The sequence below is a fragment of the Austrofundulus limnaeus genome, unplaced genomic scaffold (assembly GCF_001266775.1).
Source record: "Austrofundulus limnaeus strain Quisiro unplaced genomic scaffold, Austrofundulus_limnaeus-1.0 Scaffold14, whole genome shotgun sequence".
Taxonomy (NCBI): Eukaryota; Metazoa; Chordata; class Actinopteri; order Cyprinodontiformes; family Rivulidae; genus Austrofundulus; species Austrofundulus limnaeus.
Window position 1 is genome coordinate 4,450,456 of NW_013952416.1, and position 6,317 is coordinate 4,456,772.

General features: G+C 38.4%; 1 protein-coding gene across 1 annotated transcript in view; it reads left to right on the forward strand.

Annotated features, from left to right (window-relative positions):
- Positions 1-6,317, forward strand: part of pde6a (phosphodiesterase 6A, cGMP-specific, rod, alpha) — a gene marked incomplete at its 5' end in the record, with an annotated part of 41,581 nt that overhangs the window by 21,764 nt on the left and 13,500 nt on the right. Inside the window, 4 exon segments of the mRNA XM_014002543.1 lie at positions 1,341-1,484; positions 3,240-3,305; positions 4,457-4,603; positions 6,003-6,110. Of these exon segments, the coding sequence (XP_013857997.1) occupies positions 1,341-1,484; positions 3,240-3,305; positions 4,457-4,603; positions 6,003-6,110 (465 nt within the window).

Consider the following 6,317-nt stretch of genomic DNA (forward strand, 5'->3'; position numbering starts at 1 on the left):
GTGTGTGTGTGTGTGTGTGTGTGTGTGTGTGTGTGTGTGTGTGTGTGTGTGTGTGTGTGTGGTTTATAAATACACTACAGACCATTCAGAGTCTCTGCATTATTTATGTCTGGACCTGAAGTCTTTTTTCTGCTCTGAACACAAAACATGGCAGCTCTACTGCATCAGGGGCGGATCTAGGATTTTTCTGAGTCAGGGGCCATCAAGGGGCCACCATATTCATAGAGGTGCCAAGTCTTTGTTCAACATCCTTTCACACAAATTCCCAGTGTATACATTTTACACTTCAAACACTTGTAATTAATGTAATTTAAAAAAAAAAGGTACCACCTTACAATAAGGCCCCCTTATAGATGGCTTTTAAAGAGTTTATAGATAGGTTATTAATTAATCTGTAAACACTTTAAAAATGATTAATATGTGTTTATTATGCAATAATTAAGGACGAGAAAGAGACAAAATTGTCCAGTTTCATCTGTTAATGATTTATGAAGTGTAAACTTTACAAATGAATTAATAACCTATCGATAAACTCTTTATAAGTCATCTATAAGAGGAGCTTGATTGTAAAGTGGTACCAAAAATCTTGCACAGTAAATTCTCCTCACCAGTTTTTCACACATTTTACTGAACATAGATGAAATATTTTCAAACACACAACACGTGAGAAAATCCAGCCGTCATTTGTCAGTTGAAAGACTTTTTTGCGGGATTGTTCACATTTTTAAGAAGAGAAGAAGAATTCTGTCAGCTTGATTCATTTTAGACTTTACTGTTTGACTCATTAGTGCCTCTAGTGTTTGAACATGGAACTGCATCCACCATCATCACTCCCAGGTAAAGGACAGATGAGTGACAGGACAGGGGCACTTCAGGGGGCCAAAATCAGATTTCAGCTGGGGCTAATGCCCCTGTGGCCCCGCCCCTAGAACYRCCCCTGATYCTCAGCTGTTATTACCTTGTTATTAACTTATTTGACTTAAGTCAAGTTCAACAATCTTTAGGATTTTTTCTTTATCACATAGTGCATTGTAAACATGTTTGAATGTTTAATATTGCTCATTAGAAAGCTTTAAATGATATAATTTAGAAAAATAAAAGCTTTACTGTTTCTCCAAAATGTCACATTATCGTGTCTTAATAATTCATACAAAAAGTTGTTTTCTTATTAATAAATGCAAAAATAAGCAACAACAAAGCCCCCCAAAACAACTGCTTTTACACAAAAATAAATCAGGTCAAGGTTTTGTCAAACATCTGATTTCTGTCTTCACTGATTGTTCATTTAGACTCTGCTGTAATCTGAATAAATATTTTTATTATCTTTTTTTTCTCTCCAGTCTCTGACCCAGTTCCTGGGCTGGTCTGTGCTCAACACCGATACTTACGACAAGATGAACAAGCTGGAGAACAGGAAGGACATCTTCCAGGACATGGTTCTGTACCACGTCAAGTGTCGCAAAGAYGAAATCCAGAACATTCTGGTGAGTAGGTAAACACCGAAATCWGCTTCTTTTCTTCTACAGCGCGGAAAAAGTGCCTTTTAATTCAGTCAAACTAAAATAACCAACAACATGTGAGAAGTTTTAAAATAAGAAACACAAAAACCCGAAAGCTCCGGTTGGATCTCACTCTGTACCTGAGTCAAAACAAAGAAACAGATTTAAAAGTCTGAACAGATCAACGACTCCATGAGGAGCTAAACTGATGCTGATTATATGTCGAGAAAAGGAGGATTTAAAATATTAATACAAGGTTATTATGTTTCAGTCCCACTCCACAGATTTAAACATTTTCAAGCTTCTTGTTTTTCCCCATGTGAGCCTAAAGCTCAGCTTAATTAAAAGAAAAACACTTTTGTTCTATTGATTTGATGTTTGATTGATTCATCAAACCAGCCTCTTGAGTTTCCTAAATAAAATTAAAAAACAAAGTAAAGCTTGTCAAGTTCTGTCTCATGTTCCATGTAAGTTACAGAAACTGATGGATGCAAAATAAATTGTTTTGGGCCCCTGAGAGAGAAGCTGCTCCATCTTTTAGCCTCATGGTTTGATATTTTTTGATACAAAAAGAGWAATGTCCTTCTTAACATGTGATTTATTGAAATTAAYTAKAAACATTTGTTTCACCCAGGGGTCTGCRACCTTTACGATCAAAAGAGCCATTTCTGCTACTCGAAGCACTAATAAAATAAGTCTGGAGCCGAAAACAAGCTACAACTGTGGTTATCAACTGGTGGTCCGTGGGCCTTTTCGAGGCCTTTTCAGCAATCTTTATGGCCAGTGGAGGTGACATCATAAAGCTAAAAAATATATTGTGAATTTTATTATTTATTATTATTTTTACCCATCAGAACAAAAGAAAAGTCTATATTCATGTAAACAAGAAAATACAGTGTATAGTTTATACCAAATTTCAAAAAACTAGTACAACTGAACTATTCAGGCGTGTTTTTTGTAATTCTTATTATTATATAGTCTTCAAATTCTTTAAAGGTAATTCTGATGGATTTGAGARAAAGATCATTGAAAGAAGTTGGATTATTTAAGTAAACAACAGACTAGCATGAACTAATGAACATGTTTTACCTTTTGTATTAGTAGTATTTATCACATATTTGAATACAAATAATTTCTGTTGTGGGTATAAAAAAACAAATAAAAAATAATAATTTCATTATTTTTTGGCCAATCTTCAAAGAGCCACTGCAGAGGGACCAAGGAGCCACGTGCGGCCCCAGAGCCGCAGGTTGCAGACCCCTGATTTAACCTCAAAAGTCCAGTTTTTAAATTTTCTCAGTGGATCTGTGCTCGACAATGCAGCCTAGGTGGAGTAGTCGAACACAGATCCACTGATCCTTCAACACAGAGCATCTTCAGAAGACAAGTTGATAAAATAAATGTATTGATCCTCACGGTTCCATACTGATGCATGGATTGCTGCAGCCCTAATAAATAAAAAATATAGCAAAACAAAGGTTTCTTCTAAAAACACACAAGAAATCAGAACCTCAGTGTTGTAAAAACAAACCAGTTCAGAAGCAGTTTTTTGATGCAGTTGGTGTAAAAAAGCCGAGCAGCAGCATCTGTAAGATGAAATAAGCTGTCAGTTTCTACGAGGTGATTTGTTAGTGAACAGAGAGGAGAAAAGCTGAAAGACACGACCGTGTTTGACCTCAGATCGGCTGATTGATGCTCCGCTTCAGCCAAGGTGAGACGTTCTGGTGTGTGTTTCTGCAGGACACCAGACAGAGGTGGGGGAAGGAGCCGGAAGAGTGTGAGGAGGAGGAACTCCAGGAGATTCTGGTAAAACAACAACAACAACAACAACAACAACAACGAAATGTTCAGCTTTTGCTTCTACAATAAAATATATGTTATAAATATAACTAGAGAAATTGCATTTCCTGCGAAAATGCTAATGTGAATGCTTATTGCTGAAAACTTTAGCTGAAAGCTGCTGAAATGGAGCTGAAAATGTTCTCTATCAAAACAGATTTTGCGAGTTCAAATTTGAAAAGCTGAAAGAAAAATATAAAACTTTATCTGAAGAGACAAACAGCTGAAAGGAGCAGAAAAACAGATAAAACTGCAGAAAAAAAGATACAAGTTAAAATTAGCACCCACGGTAAAATGGGTAGAAAAATGTCAAATTAGTGGAAAACAAATAATAAAAGTACAAAACGGTGATAATTTGTTGTAAAATAGCTAAAACAGCCTAAATGAGAAGTAAAGCAGCTGAAATGTAGCTGGAAATTCCTGAACCAGCCAGAAGGCATAAGGTTTGCCGAACTCAGCAAAAAGGATCTGAAATAGACACAAAAATGTGAAATTTAAAAAAGCTAACTTTAGCTAACAGCTGAACATTAGCTAAAATTGCAGCAAATAGCTGAAAATATCAGAAAGCATAAATAGCTCAAATTAGAAGAAAGAGGTGCAAGAAATAAGAAAAAACAGAAAAATGGCAGAAAGAAGCAGAATTATAGCTGAAACAACAGAAAAAGATAAAATTAGCACAAAAGTAGCTAAAATTAGCAAAAAGTAGCTAAAATTTGCACAAAAATAGTAGCTAAAATTTACACAGAAAAGTAGCTAAAATTAGCACWATGAAGTTACAAAGAGCAGAACCAGAAGAAGTAAAGTTCTGTAAAGATTTAGAAACATTTTGAAGGAATTTAAGGACGTTAAAAACATCTCCATTCATTTTCAACGGGAAAGATGTGGCCGAAAAAGTCAACTAGCTAAAAAGGTATAACTAGTTGAAATACTAAAAGTCATAGCTGGAATGTCCTGAAGGAGTTGAATGTTTTGATATGTGAATTGTTAAAATAGCACAAAAATTGCAGAACAAGATGTGTTAAAAAAATCCCACAGAAGAAAAAAATGAGCTCATAGAGTTCAAATCATGGAAACTGTCTCAGTTTGAAATAAACGAGTTCTTCTGTTTTTGTCTGCAGTCAGAGGTTCTGCCCAACTCCAAGAAAGCTGAGATCTTTGAGTTTCACTTCTGCGACTTTGAGCACTCGGAGCTGGATCTGGTGAAATGTGGCATCAAGATGTACTACGAGCTGAAAGTGGTGGACAAGTTTCACATTCCCAGAGAGGTGCGGCGTGGTTCACTCACTGGATCACTCACTGGTTCACTCACTGGTTCACTGACTGGTTCACTCACTGGATCACTCACTGGATCACTCACTGGTTCACTAATTGGTTCACTCATTGGTTCACTCACTAGTTCACTCATTGGTTCACTCACTGGTTCACTCATTGCTTCACTCACTGGTTCACTCACTGGTTCACTCACTGGTTCACTCACTGGTTCACTCATTGGTTCACTCACTGGTTCACTCACTGGATCACTCACTGGTTCACTCATTGTTTCACTCACTAGTTCACTCATTGGTTCACTCACTAGTTCACTCATTGGTTCACTCACTGGCTCACTCACTGGTTCACTCACTAGTTCACTCATTGGTTCACTCACTAGTTCACTCATTGGTTCACTCACTAGTTCACTCACTGGTTCACTCACTAGTTCACTCACTGGTTCACTCACTGGATCACTCACTGGTTCACTCACTAGTTCACTCACTGGATCACTCACTGGTTCACTCACTAGTTCACTCATTGGTTCACTCACTGGTTCACTCACTGGATCAATCACTGGTTCACTCACTAGTTCACTCACTAGTTCACTCACTGGTTCACTCACTAGTTCACTCACTGGTTCACTCACTGGATCACTCACTAGTTCACTCATTGGTTCACTCACTGGTTCACTCACTGGATCACTCACTGGTTCACTCACTAGTTCACTCATTGGTTCACTCACTGGTTCACTCACTGGATCACTCATTGATTCACTCACTGGTTCACTCACTGGTTCACTCACTAGTTCACTCATTGGTTCACTCACTGGCTCACTCACTGGTTCACTCACTAGTTCACTCACTGGATCACTCACTGGTTCACTCACTAGTTCACTCATTGGTTCACTCACTGGTTCACTCACTGGATCACTCATTGATTCACTCACTGGTTCACTGAGTTTACAGGGTTTTTACATTGTAAAGTGTGGTAACAAAGCTCAGGTTCTGCCTCTGACATTGTGGCTCTGTTGGAAAAGTAACTCTGCAGTGTTTGAGATTTACTGASGTCCAGCATCATGAAGAGCAGAGTGATCATTACTGACCGTTAGTCTGAACCATGCAGGAAACAAGCTGCAGAAGTAGGAAAGTTCACTGTTGAATTAAAGCTGCATCTATTGTTTCTCTTTATCTGTTTGGTTTATGTGAGCAGAACTCACGTGCAAATCAMTCTTACCCTCCTTCCTAAGGGTGGATAAGAATTTGGTTGGTCTGATCCACAAGAGATGTGTTTTTAGACAAATTCTTATTTTTCTTTAACAGCTCTTGTCTTATTAACACAAACCTGAGCAGTAACATGTTTGTTTGTTTGTTTGTTTGTTTGTTTGTTTGTTTGTTTGTTTGTTTGTTTGTTCAGGTCTTGGTCAGATTCATGTACTCTCTCAGTAAAGGCTACAGGAAGATCACCTACCACAACTGGAGACACGGATTCAACGTTGGACAGACCATGTTCACCCTGCTGATGGTCACTGAGCTGAGCCTCCTTCACCTCCTCCATCCTGTTACTCCCTGACCTCCATCCTGTTACTCCCTGACCTCCATCCTGTTACTCCCTGACCTCCTGCTCTGTTACTCCCTGACCTCCATCCTGTTACTCCCTGACCTCCTGCTCTGTCACTCCCTGACCTCCTGCTCTGTCACTCCCTGACCTCCTGCTCTGTCACTCCCTGAC